Source organism: Schistocerca piceifrons, chromosome 9, assembly GCF_021461385.2.
Source record: "Schistocerca piceifrons isolate TAMUIC-IGC-003096 chromosome 9, iqSchPice1.1, whole genome shotgun sequence".
Taxonomy (NCBI): domain Eukaryota; kingdom Metazoa; phylum Arthropoda; class Insecta; order Orthoptera; family Acrididae; genus Schistocerca; species Schistocerca piceifrons.
This window is the reverse complement of record NC_060146.1, coordinates 170,915,648-170,937,459: the sequence shown is the minus strand read 5'-3', so window position 1 is coordinate 170,937,459 and position 21,812 is coordinate 170,915,648. Positions and strand designations below refer to the sequence as shown.

At 39.0% G+C, this 21,812-nt stretch overlaps 1 protein-coding gene across 1 annotated transcript in view; it reads left to right on the top strand.

Moving 5' to 3' along the window:
- LOC124717026 (zinc finger protein 184-like) overlaps positions 1-21,812 on the top strand; it is a 133,371-nt gene that overhangs the window by 21,485 nt on the left and 90,074 nt on the right. Inside the window, exons 2-3 of the mRNA XM_047243682.1 lie at positions 1,355-1,423; positions 8,353-8,415. Coding sequence (XP_047099638.1) covers positions 1,373-1,423; positions 8,353-8,415 — 114 coding nt within the window. The 5' untranslated portion in view covers positions 1,355-1,372. The remainder of the gene's footprint in view (positions 1-1,354; positions 1,424-8,352; positions 8,416-21,812) is intronic.

The following is a 21,812-nucleotide window of genomic DNA, read 5'->3' as shown; positions in this document are numbered from 1 at the left end:
TGTAATGATAGGCTGATCTTTAGTTGCGAGTTGGAACTGCAGTATACATGAAAGCAAAAAAATCTGGTTGTGGTGGCAGTGTGATCTGTTGCTTAGCCCAAGGTGTAGGTAGGTTGGAAGATAACTGATTTGTTGTGAGTTGGCTAAGCACATGAATGTGAAAGCAGAACACGTGGTTTTGTTGACAGATGTATCTGCAGCACTCCTTGAGATCTAGTTTAAGTTGGGAGGTAACAGTTTGGTTGAAAGTTGGTGAAGCCAACAAATGTGGAAGAAAAAAAATCTGGCTGTGGTGAGAAATTGATGTGTAACCAGCCCGAAGTGTAGAGTGGGTCGGAAGGTGACAGTTTGGTTGTGAGATAGCAAAGCCAACAAATGTTTAATGCTACAACACAAACATTCTTCAATTATCCAATCTTACAAACGTTCATAATTTTTACGACATTAAAAAAAAAGTAAGCAAAATTTGTTAACACATTTTATCAATTATTAATTACCACTAATAAACCACACGGGCCACAGTCTGTGATCACAGAAACAGTAGTTTTGGACAACAATGACAACATATATTTTGAACAATTAGTGCATAATTGCACTCGATGCTCTTTGCAAAATACCTTACAACAAACAGTAAAAACATTGTTGTCATTCTTCTCTTTTTCGACAGACAGGTGTGGCAGATAGTTCTCATTGGGGCAGATGTTATTCCAGCATTTCCACCAATGTCTTCCGCCTGCAAGAAATGTTGCGAGACATCTGGTCTAATGAGTCAACGCCACCTTCTGTATCATTGTGGCAATGAATCATCTTAGTCCAGCTGTTATTTTTAATTAACATTGTATGTTCCCTTTCTGTAGTTTGAAAACTGTGTCCATATTTGGTCCCTTTGAACTCCAGGAAAGAATCCTGCAGCTTAGAATTGAGTGTTCATAGAAATACAGTACTATGTCACCACAAGACACTGGCTTTTTCACACTGTAGCCTTAAGCGCCTAAAATGCTGATGAATTCTTTTTGCCAATATTGTTGTGTGTTCATTCCATGATACCCAACATTTATTGTTCGTCCCTAAATATTTTGTTTGTTATGCGGGTTTATCACATATGCTTATTGCAATAAAGTAGTTTCCCCTCATTTCTCTGAAGTGCCTCCTTTTTTAGGTTTATTATTAAGATACATAACATTAAAACTTAAATTTGCTTGTCCCTACCCCTACTATTAATTGCAAATGGCACCAAATTATGTAAAAATGGCTCTGTGTACATTATTTGCTGTTGTGTAGTGGTCATGATACCACTTAAGTGTGTATATGGACATCGCAGTTAATGAGAGTAACTCATTGTACTCCTTTCCAGTGTCTGCAGGACTGGGAGATGCCAGGTGGACATGGTAGTATGCAGGATCCACAAAACACTGACACAGATGTGAGTATGTCTTTTCTTTTGTATTCCTCTTATGTTTCTGTGGATAATGGCATTGTATAGTTTAGAATAGTAATTTATTTATTCTCCATAGAAAAATACAAGATTTGTTTCAAATTTTGAACACTCGTTACAAATCGTGTCATAAATTGCTGGAAACAGCTATAAAAACCTAATCTATCTCAATTACATATGGATAGTATGTTGAAAAGAAAGGCAGTCTACTCCTCAGAAAGGCATTATTCTATACTATAAAAAACTTATTAGTAAAATACTGCCTTAGAGTAACTTCCCTTTTGGGTACTTTGGAAGTCTGTTAAGCAATTTAATGCCTATGTCATAGGGACTGTTGTTTGCACCTTTTGTGTGATGCTATGCCAGTCTAAAACTTAGTTTAAGCTATTGTATTATTGCTTGTATTTTAAAATTATATGTACATCTTTAACTCTCGATCCATCGCGCCTTTCTTGTAACGTGAGGTGTTGCGTGGGGTTATAAGAGGATAAACAGCATCTTATTGCTGTTAGATATTTAGATATAGGATTTAGTTATGTAATAGGACCATAATGAAATAAAGAAGTAATTGTAAATTAATTATTTATTTACACTATGTAAACATTGTCTCTTTGGAACAAGTTTATCGTGATATTTCTTTCTTTATGAAAACCAAGTAATTTCTTTAAATCTTACAGTTATTTGCATTCAGTGCAGACATGAAACTATAAGAAATAGAAAGTAACATGATCTGATAAAAAATGTATGAAGTTCCACACATCTGTCCCTAGTTATCATTACGGATACAGCCTGTGCATACTGCTTTGGTATGAGTTGGGCATATATTAGCCTTGCAAAAATGACAAATAGATTTGAATTTTCTATCTGCTCATCTTGGACAGTGAATGCAATGTTTTCTCATTGGTACGAACTCGTTATCGTCAGGTGGTACATCCTGAACAGCAGGTATGAATCACGTTAAACACTGTTTCAACTCATGAGGCAGAGTCGTTATAGTTCCTCATAAATGCATTTGAGGGTGACACAGTTCAAATGCCAATGTTTTCAAGAAAATTTTACATGCCATTTTGTGTGCCTGATTGACTGTGTCCAGTATTATGTGAGCATTCAGTGCACCAATGTCTAGAAAAGTAAAGAGCAGCCACAGTGGCCATCGGTGGCAAACTCGTGCAGCTGACTAGCTGCGGATAAGTTGGTCCACTACATCAATGCCCCCTTTTGTTTTATTGTAAAAGTTTATAATTTCAGGAAGTTTTTTGTGGGCACTATCATCTATGATTGCATTGTTGAAAGAAGTATTAATGTTTTGTTCTTCTTTGGGCAATAAGACAGCAAAGTGATTGCTGGTTGATAGTCAAGAATTGTTGAACATTCTTGCATACTCTTCTGCTTGAATTCACTTGGAATTTCTGGTTTATTTTTTCGAAGTGTACCTACCACTGTCAGTCTGTGATCTCGCAGCAGTTCCTCAACCAAAGGAACGCTTGTGAACCAATTGTTCATGGTCATATTTTGTCCAGTACCTGATACGGGAGCAATTAGCTGCGTGACAAGTGCATTGGTCAAAGTGTCTTGATAAATAGGTCCTTCTGGCCATTTACCAACGTAAATCTCTAATTTTCTGGTGTAAAATGTAACAGCATCTACTAAAGAAAACACCTTGATTCCGTATTTTGCAGGTTTGTTGGGCACATATTGGCAAAATCAGCATGATCCTCTGAAATTCTCTAGCATCTCAGCCACTGTTACGTACTCATTGTTTCTGTAATTTTTCTCACAATTGTTGACAAAGACATTGTATAATTACTTGATCGGTGCCAACTTGGCTGTCAGATTTAACTCTTCACATGTGTGAATGTCATCAAATCTAAGAGCTCTAAATAAAAATTGAAATCACATAACAGCATAACAAAAATCAAGGCCAGTTCAATCAGTAATCCAAATGTCATCAATCGAAGTATATGATGACTTATATAGCCCTGTTATGTACAAGACGTCAAACAAAGCTTTCAACTTAGTCAAATTTGTAAACCCACAGTCTCGTTTTCTGTCAATAAACTATAACCAAGATTCTAAAGGGTTACTAGTCTCACATGCTGCACCTTGGGGACCTTGTTGTTCTGTGACATATTATGAAATCATCTTCTAACAGCCTGTTGGTAGGGAGTTTTTTTCCTTTTGCAAATAACAGTTTAGGTTCCATCTCTTTATCTTCTTTTGACAGAATAGAAATTATGCGACGATAAATTCGATAATGAAATGTCATCTTCGTCACTATTTGAGGATTCTGGCAGTTGAAGAAGTTCTGAGGATTGTCATCTTCACGGTCTTGCTCTGACTCTGTGTCATGATCACCAACTTCCTCTGGAAAATCAACATTCTCTTCTCCATGAGCAATAATTTCATAGATTTCCTCTTCCAGCCATCTCAGAATTTGTTCGCACTGTCGTTCGTCCATGTTTATTTTATTTGAACTGCTCTACAACAAAACGAATCATTAACATAAGCACTGTAACAAAAGAATCATAAAGAAATCAAAAACCAAGTAAAGGAGTCTGTAGAATTTCACTTACGCCAGTCGTCGCGTGGGATCTCTCGAAGTCTCACGCAGAAACACGTCTGTACGTAATGGCACACGCACAGACTGATTGTTGCCAGCACGGATTGTTGTCCCTTTTAGGAAGCTAAAAGAATAACAGACCGCTGTAAAAATTTTAAAAGTACGTAATTGGCATTTATGTAGAAGCTAGCTTCTGAAGACCCCACACAAAGGGTTGAGGATTGGGAAAGTCTTCCTTGCTCAAAAACATGTTGTAAAAATAATATATGGTGCTCACCCATGATCACCTTGTAGACATCTGTTAGGCATTCTGACTGCTGCTTCACAGTTTATTTATTCCCCCGTGAAGTTAACTATAAATAATCCACTGCAGTTCAAAAAGAACAATGATGTACGTAATTACAATAGCAGAAGGAAAATTGAAATTAATTACTCCACATTATGGTTTCCTTTCACACAAAAAGGGCTGTACAATGTTGTGTCTAAAATTTTTGATATTTTACCCATTTACATTTTATTATAAATGTGTGACAGGCAGCAAAGTAAAATTTGAAAACCAACAGAAAAAGTTTCTCCTTGACAACTCCTAGTCTGTGTAAGAATTTCTGTTATTGAAATGTGTAAAAGTTGATGGGTAGGAATTACATCTGTGTATTTAATTAAGAAAAAACAACATAATAAATGTTCAGCATGTAGCTATATTTATGAATGATCTGTGAGGTAAATATAAAATGACATGTTTCACCACCATGGCAATTTATCATGCACATGGTCTACAGAACATGAGACTAACTAACTAGTATTTTGTAAGCAGCAAAGCAGCAGTAGTAAACTTTAGAACTCTGTCTCCGGCTTACCTATGTCTTTTGCAAGAAGTTGTCAAGTCCAGCATATAATTGTTTCCAGGTTTTAGAGTCTAGATTACGTCCCCACATCTTTCCTTTTCTAGGTTTTGTCTTCTGTTCCACACATATGCTACAAATAGAATGATATACATATATGTTTGTATTGTTTTGCTCCACTCTGGTTTGTAGTTGAAAGATAAAGAAGTTTGCTATTCACAGTAGCAACTTCTCAGTATTTGGAGACTCAGCTCTTAAATATGTTTCATTTATGATGCTGAGCTGCTCCATCAGTTCTTACCCTATAGTAAGATGTACTCTAAAATAGCTATTGGTTATTGATACTGAGCTGACCATTTCTTTGTATAATTGGTTTTCAACTGTGTTGTGCCATAAAGGGAATAGGGCCAGTGGCATACTTAAGTGTTTCACAGGAATCTTGTGGGAACAAAAGAAGGTGTGTCAACTGTTTGTATTACACAGCCAGTGAGAGAGTAGCAGCTAGACAATATGTTTCGAAGTAATACATTTGGAGGAAGGGGTGAAACATTGCTGCGCGCACACACACACACACACACACACACACACACACACACACACACACACACACACAAAAATGCAAACGCAACTGTCACATACACAGTTTCAGTCTCAGGCAAGTGGAACCACACCTGAGACTGCAGTCGTGTGTGTGATTTGCGTTTGCGTGAGTATGTGCATATGTGTGTCTATTGCTGACGAAGGTCTTAATGGCCAAAAGCTTTAATTGTAGAGTCTTTCTGTTGTGACTATTTGCAACTCAACATCTTCACTATATCGTGAGTAACAACTTTCCTTCTCTGTATTAATAAACATTTATCTACCTTCCCACATGATTAAGTTTAAAAACACTGATTCACTTAGTGTGCTCGCGCAGATCGATTAAGTAGTCATTTCACCACCATGTTTGATACATTTTCAGGTCTCCGCAATTAATCCTTGAGAAATGCACCAACGGCCAACATCACAATGCCATACTAAATCACCTAAATCACTCCACTTTGTAGCACTCACTGTTGTAATCACAAAATACTTCTCTCAGAACTCATTAATATGTCTGAAAACAGCAAAGGAAACAATTGTTTCAATTTCTGTGCTAGAATTATGAGGATTGTTCCAAAAGTAATGCCTCTTTTTATTCATGGAAACTACAGGAGATACATAAATCACAACAGCACAGCTAAATGGAGCAATATTTCAGCTATAGCTGTCATTTTTCCATATGGTCATCACAATTTGTTATGCACTTTTTCCAACAATGAACCAGAGCCTGCGTGCCGCACTTGTAAAAATTGGGACCAGCTGAGGCTAACCATTTCCTTACAGCTTTGACAATAGCATCCGGGTCTTGAAACTGTTTGCTACTTAGTCAATCTTTCAAAGGCCCAAAGAGATGGAAGTCTGAAGGTGCTAAATCGGAACTCTATGGAGGATGTGGTAATTTTGCAATGAGTTGTGCGGTCAAACTGGTGTGGAGCCTGAGTGAAGCATTTCACAACAATAATTATACAGTTCGCAATGAGATAGAACACCATCAGGATTAGAGAAAATCTCAGACACTACGTTTTGAGAAGTCCTCCATTGTGTGGAATCCAGAAGAGTGTAAAACAGTTCAGAAATATACAGTGAAGCACCAAAGAAACTGGTACAGGCATGCATATTCATTACAGTGATATGTAAACAGGTAGAATACGGCGCTGTGGTTGGCAGCGCCTGTATAAGACAACAAGTGCCTGACGCAGTTGTTAGATCGGTTACTGCCGCTACAGTGGCAGGTTATCAAGATTTAAGTGAGTTTGAATTTGGTGTTATAGTCGTTGCATGAGCAATGGGACACAGTGTTTCCGAGGTAACGATGAAGTGGGGAAATTCCCGTATGACCATTTCATGAGTGTACTGTCAATATGCAGTAAAACATCAAATCTCTGACATCGCTGTGGCCAGAAAAAGATCCTACAAGAACGGGACCTACATTGACTGAAGAGAATCGTTCAACATGACAGAAGTGCAACCCCTCCTCAAATTGCTGCAGATTCCAATGCTGTGCCATCAACAAGTATCAGCATGTGAACAATTCAACAAAACATCATCGATATGGGCTTTTGGAGCGGAAGGCCCACTCGTGTGTGCCCCTGACAAAACAAAGCTTTACACCTCACCTGGGTCATCAACACCTGTTGATGTCTGGAGACATGTTGCCTGGTCATTTCAAATTGTATAGAGTGGCTTTGACGTGCACGGATATGGAGACAACCTCATGAATCCATGGACCCTGCATGTCAGCAGAGGACTGTTTAAATGATGGAAGCTCTGTAATGGTGTGGGGCATGTGCAGTTGGAGTGATATGGGACCTCTGATATGTCTAGATATGACTCTGACGGATGACACATACGTAAGCATCCTCTCTGATCCCCTGCATCCATTCATGTCCACTGTGCATTTTGATGGACTTGGACAATTCCAGCAGGACAATGTGACACCCTTCACTTCCAAAAATGCTACGGAGTGGTTGCAGGAACTCTTTTCTGAGTTTAAACACTTCCGCTGGCCACCAAACTTCCCAGACATGAACATTATTGAGCATAACTGGGATGCCTTGCAACGTGCTGTTCAGAAGAGATCTTCACCCCCTCGTACTCTTACGGGTTTATGGACAGCCCTGCAGGATTCATGGTGTGCATTCCCTCTAGCAATACTTCAGACATTAGTAGAGTCCATACCACGTCAGTTGCATCACTTCATTGTGCTTGGTTGGACCCTACAATACATTAGGCAGGCATACCAGTTTTTTTGGCTCTTCAGTGTACATTCCTATAGTATGTTGTTAAGATGAACCACTTCTGTTGATTACAGTAATAACTGTTATTATTTGGAAAGCTACATCTTAAGATTGTGCTTTATTACCACAAATTCTTCTATTTTGGATTATTCAGTTGCTGTTCAACAAATGCTAGTTCCTTCATGGTTTCTCTCGAACAGAAGAAGATATTTATAATGCTGTATCATGAAAGGTTATGTCTACTGAACTAGGTCTGCTAACAAAGCTATGCAGATTGGTACTGGAAGTGACGACATAAGTTACAGAATGAGTGGCCAAGAAGACATTCATTTCATTTAGTTTTATATTTGTGAGAGATTTAAATTTCCCTGTCCTAAGTCTAAGGACACTTATAAAAAAACAATTTAGATTCTTGCAAACAGAAAACAATACAAGTCAACTCAAGTTTAGTCCCACTGACCAAATCTATGTATGTATAGCACAAGTAAGCTTTCAAACACTGGCTTAAATGCCAACTTCCATCCAATAATAATAAATTGGTTGAAGCTTAAGTGAAACAAAACAAAATGTAAATATACATCATGTAATTCCTAAGTACATAAGTCTAGAACTTTTCACATACTTTTTTATGAGTTATGATTTAATCTCAGGCCATTGTTTGTAGTTTGTCTTCACTTATTAGTTTTTCTTTTTCAGAAGACTGCACCAGAAGAAGGTGGAAGTTCTGTTAGCAGTGAGATGATTGTCAAACAAGAACCAGTAAGTAGTATTAACAAGAGCAATCATGTTGTTTATTAAGACTCAGAAGCTCAACAATAAACCCAGGAATTCTGTTATCAAGAAAGGAAAAACAGAAGACTAAATCCTTCTACAATCATTTATTGTCCAGCACAGTCACATAAAATATAGAATATAACTGACCTGTTTTGGCACCTATGAGGTGTTTACAGTTTGTCTTGCTTTTTTGTGAAAATGTGATACATTGGACTGTTTTGTTTGTTTGTGTGCATGTGCGTGTGTAATTACTTCTCATATAAAAACTACAATATGAACCTACCTTTATTGAGAAAGATTCAACAAGGCAACTTACTTCCACCCCACCCTCCCTCTTGGTTGAGAATGCTTTCACCTCAGGTTTTGCAATTTCATTGCCCTCGTGTTTCATTAGTTTGTAACGACAAATGAATTATTAATTTTCTTGGTCAGTCTTCCAACTGGATCTCTCTCAGCATGTTTCTTCATAATTTCACACCCCAGAAATCTTTGACAAACAGAAGCATCACAGTTCTCTTTGATTATAGGTGGCATTATTGAGATGTTTTGCTAGTATCTGTGGTGTCACCGCCAGACACCACACTTGCTAGGTGGTAGTTTTAAATCGGCCGCGGTCCATTAGTACATGTCGGACCCGCGTGTTGCCACTGTGTGATCGCAGACCGAGCGCCACCACAAGGCAGGTCTCGAGATACGGACTAGCACTCGCCCCAGTTGTACGGACGACGTAGCTAGCGATGCACACTGACGAAGCCTCGCTCATTTGCCAAGCCGATAGAATAGCCTTAAGCTAAGTCAATGGCTACGACCTAGCAAGGCGCCATTAGTAACATTGCATGTATCTAAAGAGTCTCACTTGTATCGCCACAATCTCCAGATGTACCAAAAGGATGGATTAAAGTTAAGTATTCCAGAAGCTACGTACTTTTCTTTATAGCATTCATTACTTATCCTGTTTCAGACCTCACGCCCATCTGCGTGAGCGTAGCGCGTGCCTTTCGGCTTCCTCTCATTGTGTCTAGGCTGTCTTGTCTAGACACAACAGTATCAATGAACTAATATCTCTTATTTAGGACATATTTGTTTCATACACACATCAAAAAAAGTTTTGCATCACCTCGGTTCCCACAACTCTTGAATATAGACATTGAATGTGGATATTGTGTCACAGACACAGTCCCTTTGACTGTTCAGAGATGTCACTAAATCCGCTCAAAGATGTAAATAACCACACATGTGCAGTGCCTATTAGACGGAGGGGGTCTGACAGCTGATCAGTTCCAGTCATTCCACCAGGAAGGAGGTACATGGCTCATGTTGTCTGTAGTTCAACCATGCCTTGATGGTCACTACCATGGTTCGATTGCGTCTGCTTTGTTACTTTGTCCAGGCGTCTCAGAGTGAACCAAAGTGATGTTGTTCAGACATGGAGGAGATAGAGAGAGACAGGAACTGTCGATGTCATGCCTCACACAGGCCGCCCAAGGGCTACTACTGCAGTGGGTGACTGCTACCTATGGATTATGGCTTGGAGGAACCCTGATAGCAAGGCCACCATATTGAATAATGCTTTTCATGCAGCCACAGGACTTTGTGTTATGACTCAAACTGTCTGCAGTAGGCTGCATGACGCGCAACTTCACTCCCGACATCCATGGCGAGGTGCATCTTTGCAACCACAACACAATGCAGCGCAGTACAGATGGGCCCAACAACATGCCAAATGGATCGTTCAGGACTGGCATTACGTTCTCTTCACTGATGAGTGTCACATATGCCTTCAACCAGACAATCGTCGGAGATGAGTTTGGAGGCAACCCAATCAGGCTGAATGCCTTAGACACACTGCCCATCGGGTGCAGCGAGGTGGAGGTTCCCTGCTGTTTTGGGGTGGCATTGTGTGGGGCTGACGTACACCGCTGGTGATCATGGAAGGTTTCGTAATGGCTCCATGGTACGTGGATGCCACCCTTCAACTGCTAGTGCAATCATATCGGCAGCATATTGGTGAGGCATTTGTCTTCATGGACGACAATTTGCACCCACGTCATGCACATCTTGTGAATGACTTCCTTCAGGGTAATGACATTGCTTGACTAGAGTGGCCAGCATGTTCTCCAGACATGAACCTTATCAAACATGCCTGGGATAGATTGAAAGGGGCTGTTTATGGATGATGTGACCCACCAACTAATCTGAGGGATCTAGGCCGAATTGCCATTGAGGAGTAGGACAATCTGGACCTACAGTGCCTCGATGGACTTGTGGATAGTATGCCATGATGAATGCAGGCATGCATTAATGCAAGAGGATGTGCTACTGGGTGTTGGAGGTACTGGTGTGTACAGCAATCTGGACAACCAACTCTGAAGGTCTCACTGTATGGTGGTACAGCATGCAATGTGTGGTTTACACGAGCAATAAAAAAGCCAGAAATGATGTTTATGTTGATCTCTGTTCCAGTTTTCTGTACAGGTTCCGGAACTCTCGGAACCGAGGTGATGCAAAACTTTTTTTGATGTGTGTAGATTCATATAAGCGGGCAAGTTGCTTGTACGGCAAACAATTTGCTTGTATGGCAAACAAGGAAGTTTGTAACTAGCAAACCTGGCAGTGCTCACAGTTGCTAAAGATGTATGGGAATTTGCTGTATGCCCTTATCTCCCCCCCCCCCCCCCCCCCCACCCCACCCCACCCCCACCCTTCTATCTTTTGTCTTGCTTATTATTATTTATTGCCAACAAAACCTTGATTGGAAATTGAAGTTGCTTAAAATGAATGAGTAAATCAGTTGGGATTAGGGTAAATCAGTTGGGATTAGTGGTATACGAGGTATGACAGACCCTCTCAGTGCTGGATCTGTGAGGATACTAACGTCAGTAGCAATATTTTGAATCTGTGATTGGATAGGATTATAGAGTTTCAGAAGATTCAGATTCCATAATAGTTCTCTAATCATGAGGAAAAAAAATCATAAATCAGTTTTCCTGTTTTCTGTTAAACTGACAGTGAGAAAGAAAAAATTTGTTTCATCATTTGCATGCCATGCTATTTTAGTTAAAAAACTGACTGCAAGAAGAAAAACAAAACTGCCTTTTTTTTTAACACATCACAGGATTTTCTTTGTAATATAAAATAAATGAACAATTGACAGGAATGTCAATATAAAGAGTGGGAGGTATGGAACAGTGACCAGACAGCTCGGCAACTGGAAATCAGACCTATCTGCAGAGGGTACAGAGAAGTTTCCATGGAAAGTTTTCAGCTCAGGCACCATCAGTGCAATCGTTGCATGGTCAAGTGCCCTTAGGCTCCTACCCAGTTCTTTGTCACTAAACTTTGAAAAAACTAAACTCTGGGGAAAAAACACATTACATGCAGTTCAGAACTTATAACAGGTTTTTCACCTGCATGTGCCTAAAATATATCAGACAGATTATTATTGTTTTATATTGCTTCAAACATGCTGTAAGAATACTCTGTAGTGCTCACTCATGACTGTCTTGTAGGTATCTGTTTAAGGAGTTGGGCTTTCTGACTACTCCTTCACGGTATATTTATTCCGTCATGAAGTTTGTTGTAAACAATCCACTGCAGTTCAAAAGGAACAGTGATGTACATAATTACAATTCCAGAAGAAAAAATGACATTCATTACTCCACATTAAGGTTGTAGTTAGTGCAAAAGAAGGTGCACAGTGCTGCAACTATAATTTTTAGTAGTTTGCTCAGTGATATAAGACACCTGACAGAAAGCAAAGTCAAATTTGAAAAAAAACTGAAGAAGTTTCTCCTTAATAACTCCTATTCTAGAGAAGAATTTCTGTTATTGTAATGTGTAAAAGGTGGTAGGTAAGGATTAACTAAGAATGTACATACCTTGATTAAAAAGGTGAAGCAGCGGGAAGACAAGTACGGATGCCAGTGTAACTTCATGGATATACGTGCTATCAGTATGTATGTAAGTGAATAGTGTGCAAGGTAAGAGTCCGGAAGGCTCCTTGTAAAGTTTTACCCATTTGTGTTTATTGTTGTTACCAGCTCCCATAGGATTTGTAAGGGGTGGGAACATCATCGGGGGTTAAGTATCACTGTAAAAAATATGGAGATGCCACATGCTCTTGTGAGGCAGCATTATCAGCACCTGACAGAGTTTAACAGCAACCTCATTGTGGGTCTCTATTTGGCTGACTGGTTAATTTGTGCAATATCCAGATTTGTGATGCATTCAGGTGTAACAGTGGCCCATTGTCAGATTGCTTGGGAACGTGAGGCAGGCATACTCATCGTCAGGATTGTAACATGCGATTTCAGTAGTGTGACATATCCACTAAATGTTTTTTCACTATTTTTTCTGATAGAAGTGTTATTGAAAGATGTATGTACTTTATTAAAACATAAGTCTTTATTTAGCTGATTATCTTAAAGTTGGCTCCATTGTCTCTTGTCAGGGGTATAAGTGCGTCCACCAGTTTTGGCGACACAAAAAGAATATACAGTGGCCAGGACTGTGAGTATTTGATGAATCACTAGCTGTGAAATAAATAAAACATTTACAGTCCAAACTCTCAATACTTTTTTTTTCTCTTTCAGTCAAATTTGGTTGAAAAAATGCGGAACATGTTGTGGGATATCATGGAATATTCTTGCTTCAGCCTCTATAGTTTCCTGAAGTTTTGTTAAGTGGTGGTACTATACATTGCCTTCAGAATTTCATCTGTAATGGAGGTGTGTTCCAAGCAGGAGGTGTCATTGAGTTTCTTTTGGCAAAAAACAACAGTGCTGCAGATATTCATCGGCACTTCCAGAATATGTACAGAGACCTGGCAGTGAACAAAAGCATGCTGAATTGTTGGGTGAGGCATCTGTCACCCTCGCAACAACGTTGCGGAAACCTATCTCATCACCAGCGTGCCGGCTGGCTGCTCACAGCTGTCACTCCTGCAATAATGGAACATGCAGACACTCTCATTCGAGGTGATCAGGGGGTCACAATCAAATACCTCACTGCATGGCGGGACGCCTCTGTTGGTAGTGCTGACACTCATCCACTAGTTGGGGTGCTGAGAGGTTTGTGCCCGTCTGGGTTCCTCACTGCCTAACACAAAATCATAAAGAGCAACAAATGACTGTCGGTGCAGAATTGTTTGTGCATTATGAGGCTGATGATGACAACTTTTTGTCAAACATTGTCACAAGTGATGAAACGGGTTCATCACTTCAAACGGGAAACAAAATGGCAATCTGTAGACTGACACCACACCATCTCTCCTCTGAAAAAAAAGTTCAAAGCTGCACCCTCAAACAGTAAAGTCATGGTGATCATCTTATGGGATACTGAAGGGGCTATTCTGTTTAATATCCTCCCTCATGGCGCAGCAATCAGCTGTGAAGTGTGTTGTACTACCCTCAGGAAACTGAAAAAAAACAAGTTCATTTTATTCATCACCACAAAAATGCAAATGAACTTCTCCTTCTCTATGACAATGCAAGGCCTCACACAAGTCTGTGCACCTAAGAGGAGCTCACAGAACTTCATTGGACTGTTCTTCCTGCGGTGCTTCCCTTTCTTGCATGCTCATGTGTGTGTGTGTGTGTGTGTGTGTGTGTGTGTGTGTGTGTGTGTGTGTGTGTGTGTGTATGAGTGGATCTGTCAGTTTGTTGTGGTCTAAGTTACCTTTTATTGTTCCCCAAATACAGCTGTCTTTCTGTTTTGTGCTCATGGGCCAGCTACTCTGTACCATAGCCGTGTACGAACTTGTTTGTCTTGACTTTGTCTCTAGGCAGGATGATGCTGTAAGAGAGTGTCTCGCTATTTCCAGCTGCTGAATGTCGAACACGTCTTCAATGATAACATGCTATACTGCTTCAGCTAATTACAACAACTGTGAAGACATATCCAAGTATCAGTAAATCACAATTTCAAATACCTCATTCAATATGTCTGGCCACAGTGAACTCAGCTTAAGATATAAAATTTATGGTTTTCATTTGTCTTGAACATTTACATTGTAATATGTCTGTTTTCTCTGAGATGTTCATGACACCTTCAAGGGGTGTCACCAAGGCATAAATGTCCACGTCCAGCAAGTGCTACTGCACTCACTGAGATGTGCCATGCCTCTGCTGTGTTACATCACTGTGTATGAACAATTTGCACAGATAAGGTTTCCACAGTATATTTTTTGCACTGCATAAAATGTTTATAAAAGACACAGCCATCTTTCACCAGCATGAGTGTCTTCAATGGAACATAGATCGTCCTCACAAATAATCCGTTACACTACATTCCTCATCCTCACTACAGCCCGGACTTCGCACCTTCTGACTTCCATCTATTTGGCCCAAAGAAGAACACACTCTGGGGGAAGCAGTATATAAATGATGGGGAGGTTATTGATGCAGCAAGATGTTAGTTCTGATGTCGACCAGTTGAGAGGTATTATGCAGGCATACAGGCCCTCCTAGCTGTTGCATTGAACAGAGACTGTGTTGAAACACAGGGTTTTTAGCCAATAGACTGGGGGAATGACATGGTGTATTGAAATTCTGAATAAAACTGTCTTTCTTTAAGGGAAAAAATGGGTTCCATTGAATGCCCCTCGTATGTAGCTACAAATTCCAACCAAATATGTCTGCCCTATGCAGCATCTCAAACATGACTTGACTATTCCACATTGCAACTTTGCAAACTCTGTTCATTAAAGACATAGGTCATAGTTGTCTCAGGGTGGAGCTGCATACTGTCTGCTTTATGCCTTGATGCAGTAGTAACCACTCAATAAACAATGCTGGTGATCCTGCGGTCAAATACTTGAGGGAGACACTTAATCCGAGTTAAAGATTATTAAACATAAGAGATCAGGGTAATCACAGTAATATTGTATGCTACGCTCCAGATTTATATTTGAAGTCACTTATTTATTCAGTAAGATGCAGCTTCCTACTGAATGGTGGCCCTTGATGAAATAATATGAGTTCATCTAGTAAGTATGTCCTATTTTCAACTTCACTAGTAGCACATGAGTGATGGTAGTCTTTGTTTAATATGCCCAAATTATTAAGTGCGTTTACACACCACTTCTTCTAACCCCTTCACTCAGGTGCATAAACTGAAGTCCACGTATAATGAAATTACAGTCTCATGTTCTGACAGCTTAAGTCACAATTGCATCTCTGTTCAGAATCTATTGCTTGGTTCCCTCCCAATAGTGAAAACGCGTGTTTCCGATGGTTGTAACCAAACATCCACCACTCTCACAAAAAACAAACAAAAAAAAAAAAAATTTCTCTGTCGAATGGCTATGGCTGTAATATCATTCCCCTTGCATTTCAGCCACTCCCAAGAACACATCTCCCACCACTGATGTCAACAAACTTTAGCCAATGAGATCTCCATAATGCACTTCTTACTGTGCACTGACACATCATATGCAATTGAAATGGAGCCAAAACGAACTCGATATGTAAATGAAAATGGAATTGGACAACCATTCCCACACTAATAATTCTAAAATTAATTTGCATATGTCACGTGAAACATTACTTAGAAGTGGATGTGGATTTATCACACTTAGAATCACATACTGTCATCAAGGTAAATAAGCTAAATTAATTTGATACACTAATAACTACATACTGCTTCATTTATAAGTGTATGCGTGGAGTACTTTCTGATGTGACACACTTAATGTAGACACTTATCATCATAGCATGTTTAGTAATAATGTAATTTGCCATTTTCTTTATAGTTTTCACATAATTAGCTGCAAATTGTTTATTTCTTGTTCATTAAGTATGTTCACGACAAGCTTGTTTCAGCATATGTGTCATTTTTAAATGTTACTGTTAACATATAACATTTTATTCTATGTCTATGTACGAGGGTAATCCCAAAAGTAAGGTCTCCTATTTTTTATAAGTACATAGACCTGTTTATTTCTACAATGGTTTACAGCAGTTTACAGCTTGGACATTTAGCTATTTTTCGACATAATTACCATTTCTGTTGATGCATTTTTGTAGACACTATGGCAGTTTTTGTATGCCCATGTCATACCAGCTCGATGCCATGCTGTTCAGAAAGTTATGAACCCCCTTCTTTCACCTCTTCGTCGGAGCTGAATCACTTTCCGGCCAAATGTTCTTCTAACCTAGGGAACAGGTGATAGTCACTGGCGCCAAGTCAGGACTATAGGGTGGGTGGGTGATTATGTTCCACTGAAACTGTTGCAGGAGAGCAACGGTTTGCCGAGCGATGTGTGGGCGAGCGTTGTCATGGAGAATGTGTACGCCCTTGCTCAACATTCCTCTTCTCCAGTTCTGAATTGCCCATTTGAATTTTTTCAGAGTCTCACAGTACCTGTCAGCGTTAATTGTGGTTCCAGTGATTCAGCTCCGACGACGAGGTAAAAGAAGAGGTTCGTAACTTTCTGAACAGCATGGTAGCAAGCCGGTATGACATGGGCATACAAAAACTGGCACAGTGTCTACAAAAATGCATCGACAGAAATGGTGATTTTGTCGAAAAATAGCTAAATGTTCAAGCTGTAAACTGCTGTAAACCATTGTAGAAATAAACAGGTCTATGTACTTATAACAAAATAGGAGACCTTACTTTTGGGATTTCCCTCGTAATAGTAGTATGGCATTTTATCTTATATTAGATTTACATCTAGAAGGAGTGATGTCCATAAAACATCTTGCAGCCTAAGTTCTTTTATGCACTGCATTGTTAACATACGTCATATATTTACTTTCTACAGAAATTTTGTGTTATTTTTTGACAGTTGTAAAATGGCAGATCATTCCAATGAAGCTTTATGTTTACAAGTAAATTATATTCACAAGTGAATTATATCTTAGGTAATCATATCTTGTAGACCTAAAGGATGATTGGAATGATTTGTCATTTTATGACTGTGAAAAAATAACACAAAATATCTATATAAAGTAAATACATAACCTGTGTTAACAATGTAATACATAAAAGAACTTAGGTTCTAAGATGATTTATGGATGTCGCTCCATCTAAACGTAAGTATAATGTAAGACAAAATCTCATAACACTGTTACATTGACATAGGAATGATCTATAATTTTATAACTCTCAAAAAATAATTTGAAATTCCACTATTATTCTTCCATAGAAAATTAATACATGTCCTGTATTATCAATGTAGTAAATAAAAGGAATTATGTTCCAAGATATTTTATGGACATCACTCCATGTAGACGTAAGTATAACATGAGACAAAATCTCATAGTACTATTATGTAGATGTAGAAAAAAAAATGATATGTAAATGTAATGTCAATAGGAACACTTGAAAATGGGACACATGCTGAAACATTCTTGCAATGAATGAGAAATTAACAATTTGCAGCTAATTTTTGCCACAAGTACAAGGAAGATGTCATAATATGACATTATACAAGCTGCAGGCACAGCAGAGAAAAATGTAATTTGCATCGCTGCTCGTGATAGTGGCTGATGTGCAATGCCATTATCCGATATTATGTCTGCCTTGTAAGACAGCATTGCTTTTTATTTATAGTGTGAATGAATACATTGTACAGTCCAGTTAAGCTTGCAATTACAGTTGGTGCCTGTGTACACAGGGTTGCATTTCTTGGACATCCCTTAAGCTTACTGCATCAACATTCATTGTCTCAGTTTAAGCTGATAGAGTGTTCGTTATGTGAAGAGTCTTGGTAGTTCCAAATAACACCTAGCTTCAGCCGTCTGCAGCTGTTAGCTGCGCTTTCAGCTTTAACCTGTAGGTGCTTACCACTTAAGGCCAGACACTCACGCCCACTAATCCCTCCCTTGTCTGTAGGCCATCACCATAGCTACCTCCTTGGAACCCATTACAATTTGCCCAGCCTCGACTCACACACAGAACAGTGAACAGTTTTCTGTAATAATTCTACTTTGGACACATTTCTGAAAGGGAACTATCCCTGCCGTTCTTAAAAAGCTTAAACTAATGGTTACATGCCTTCATCACTCTGGCCTTTCCACAGCACTTGTTAGGACTTTCTGTTATTGTTCATGCTTCTGTGTATTACTGCAGTAGAGGAACCTTACCTAGTTTCCCCAGCTTTAACTTACAATTACACCCTTTGTGGTATACAGTCACTGTAAAGAAACTTCTAAAGAAACCAGGACTATTGCATATTACGTGTAAAACTAAGCATAGCACTGTAGATAAACAGATGCTGAATGAAATGCATTTGGCTGACGAGAGGACAATGCCTGAAGCCTTCAGTGACTACCACAGCAGAATATTGTCAAATGATCTTTCGTAATGCACAAAGCAATTCTGCCTGTATAAAGGCTGTTAGTGCCACCAAAGCTAATGTCCAGTTCCCAGTGAATGAGACAGGAACTGAAGTTGAGTGTAGCAAATCAAAAGTTGAAATGCTTATCTCTGTTTTCAAATGTTCCTTTACAAAGGAAAACCTAAAAGTTCCCCCTATTTAACCCTTGAACCACAGACAGGATGAGTGAAATCAGTGTCAGTCACATTGAAAACAGCTGAAATCATTAAACCTGAGCAAAGCTCCAGGGCCTGATGGAGTCCCTATCAGATTCTATACTGAATTTGCAGCTGAGTTAGCCCCTCTTGTAACTATAATCTATCGTAAATCCCCCAAACACAAAACCACACCCAGTAGTTGCAAGAAAGGATGGGTAACACCCATCTACAAGAAGGGTAGTAGAAGTGATCCATAAAACTACCATCCAATGTCTTTGACATTGATTTGTTGCAGAATTTTATAACATATTCTGAGTTCAAACATAATGAGGTATCTTGAACGGAATGACCTTCTCCATGCCAACCAGCATGGATTTCAAAAACATCGATTGTGTGAAACCCAACTTGCACTTTTCTCACATGATATACTTAAAGCTTTAGCAGTCAGGGGGATGCAGTATTTTTTTATTTCTGTAGAGAATTTGACTCAGTATCACATCTATGCTCATTGTCAAAAGTTCTGTGACATGAGATAGCAAGTAAATTTTGTGACTGAATTGAGGGCTTTTTTTGGTAGGGAGGACACGGCATGTTACCCTGAATGGAGAGTCATCTCAGAGGTATAAGATACTTCGGGTGTGCCCCAGGGAAACGTGTTAAGACCCTTGCTTTTCATGTTCAATATTGATGACCTTGTGGACAATATTAATGGTAACCATGCAGATTATGCAGCTATCTATAATGAAGTACCGTCTGAAAGAAGCTGCATGAATATTCAGTCAGATATTGTGATAGCATTTCAGAGTGGTGCCGAAGATGGAAACTTGTTTTAAATGTTTGGAAATGTAAAATTGTGTACTTCACGAAATGAAAACACGTAATATCCTATGACTATAACAGCAATGAGTCACAGTTGGAATCGGCCAACTCATACAAATAGCTGGGTGTAACACTTTGTAGGAATATGAAATGGAATGATCATACAGACTGAGTTGTGGGTAAAGCAAGTGGTAGACTTCAACTTACTCATATAATATTGGGGGAGTGCAATCAGTCTCCAAAGGTGATTGCTTATGTATCACTCATGCAACCCATTCTAGAATATTGCTCAAGTGTGTGAGACCTGAACCAAATAGAACTAACAGCAGATATTGAATGTATACAGGGAAGGTCAGTACGAATGGTCACAGGTTTGTTTGACCTGTGGGAGAGTGTCGCAGAGATACTGAAGGAACAGACTGTGCAGACATTTGAAGGCAGATGTAAACTATCTGGAGAAAGTCTACTAACAAAGTTTCAAGAACCAATTTTAAATGATGACTCTAGGAGCATACTGCAACCCCTACATATTCCTCACACAAGGACTGTGAGGACAACATAAGAATAATTATAACAGGCAGAGAGGCATTCAAAGACTCATTCTTCCCACTCTCCATATGTGAAAGGAATGGGAAGAAACCCTAATAGTCACTACAATGGAACGTGTCCTCTACCATGCACTTCCCAGTGATTTGCAGAGTATGGATGTAGATGTAGAGTTAGATGTAGAACTCAACAGCAGCCTGAGGCTTCCTCCTCAGCCTTGTCACTTTACAGCATGCTCCTGCATATAAAGAATTGATGTTACAAGAACTGAATGAGGACTGAGCGAACACTTAACACTGAGCTTTGTGACTTCATCCACATATATTACATAAACTGACAATAATTTAACTAAAGTATACACATTGTTAGTTGTCTGCTTATTGTGAATTACAGTTAAGCAATAAATAAAGCTTGCTTCCGATTTTAATTTCTGTATAGTGAAGTAGTTTTGATGATTGACAAAGATTATCTCCCACAAACATATAATTCCATTAGAGTAAACACTACAGTACATAAAAACATTAATTACTTGTAAATTATGCTGATTAACAAGTCTAACATCTTTTTGACAAAATTATGTTCAGTACTTCATGTATAACTTCTGCTTCTCTGCCTAGAAATTTGAGAAGTTAAAATGTTCCTGTCTTATTACATTTCATTGATGGAAAAGTGCTTTAATGAATATTACATCTTGAAATTACAATGAAAATCAGCTAAATATGCTGCAAAATGTTTGTTCTTTACAGCAACATTGATAATTGACTGTAATAAGTATACACAATGACCAATGTGACTATCGTAATTTACTGTTGATACAGTGCTGATTTATTCTGAATACATCCCCTCTTTCTGCCGCATTACAAGTTCTTACTTTGATTTCAACTGCTTCAGACCTGGCATTCACCTGGAGCCATGCTGTTTCCATATGCTTAGTTGCTCAGTCATTTGTGCTGGTTGCATTTTGTGTTTATTTCTGTGATCACGTCTATGTGGTGTTCATACTCTCTGCTCCCCCGTAGATTGACTTCCAAAGTGAGTTTTGCTCCCTCTTCCAGTATTCGGCTACCTGACTTTGTAGTTGAACCACCAATGGGTGGTGTAGTTGCATTTGTGCCAGCAGCGATGGTCTTGTGGAATTGCCATGCCCTGTGCAGAGACAAAACTATAATAAAGTACAACACAGTAAAATCAAAAGTTCATTTTCTAAAATACAGGTAACAATGTTCTAAATTCTCTGTAGGAGAATTTTTTTTCACCACTGTTGCTTTTCTAACACATACATATCAATTTGTCTGGTGGCTTCTTAAACCTGTTAACTAGTACATACTTAAACCTTTTAACTAGTAAATTCTATGGTGCCATTTCTATCTTAAAGACTACCCCAAACACAATCTTGCTATTACAGAGGGCTGGAATGCTGGAGTACTTAAAAGGAGGTAGTAGGAGCCGATGCTGCAAGGCTCCATTAGCAATGACCACATGTGTCCTTATTTTGCTATATTCACTTACAGGCTGTTAACTGCTCTGACATTTCCTTG